We start from the raw sequence: 493 nt of genomic DNA on the forward strand, positions 1-493 counted from the left end.
GGTGGGTTTTGGGGGAGCAGAGGMGTTTCTGCAGCGGGATGCAGGGGGAAGGTGCCCTTGGTGGTGCGGGGAGGGGAGCYGGCGTGCTGGCACGCGGGCGGGTGCCCGTGCACGGAGTGCAAGGGCTCCTGGGGGGAGGGGGGGGGCTGCACGATACCTCCTGCCGCCGCCAGCGGGCCGCCCCGTCTCACGGCCCGCGTGCCCCCCGCCTYGCAGGACAGCCTGGTGTACCTGCTGACCCGCGAGCAGCACACSGTGGGGCAGCGGACGCCGGCCAGCAGCCCCAGCATCGCCCTGTGCGCCCCGGACATCCTGCCCCTGCACTGCACCATCCGGCGGCTGCCGGCGGCCCGCCGCCGCCCCGGCGAGCTCCTGCTCCTCGAGCCCGTCGCCGGCGCCGCCGTGGCCGTCAACTTCCGCGAGGCGCCGGGACCCGTGGCGCTGCGCCACGGCGACCTCCTCTCCCTGGGCCTCTACTACCTGCTGCTCTACA

At 75.5% G+C, this 493-nt stretch overlaps 1 protein-coding gene across 1 annotated transcript in view; it reads left to right on the forward strand.

Moving 5' to 3' along the window:
- The window catches only part of RADIL (Rap associating with DIL domain), a 14,790-nt gene that overhangs the window by 5,578 nt on the left and 8,719 nt on the right, over positions 1-493 (forward strand). Inside the window, exon 3 of the mRNA XM_085300395.1 lies at positions 217-489. Within this exon, the coding sequence (XP_085156521.1) occupies positions 217-489 (273 nt within the window). The remainder of the gene's footprint in view (positions 1-216; positions 490-493) is intronic.

Source organism: Rhea americana, unplaced genomic scaffold (genome assembly GCF_003343005.1).
Source record: "Rhea americana isolate MKP2758 unplaced genomic scaffold, rheAme1 scaffold_10, whole genome shotgun sequence".
NCBI lineage: Eukaryota > Metazoa > Chordata > Aves > Rheiformes > Rheidae > Rhea > Rhea americana.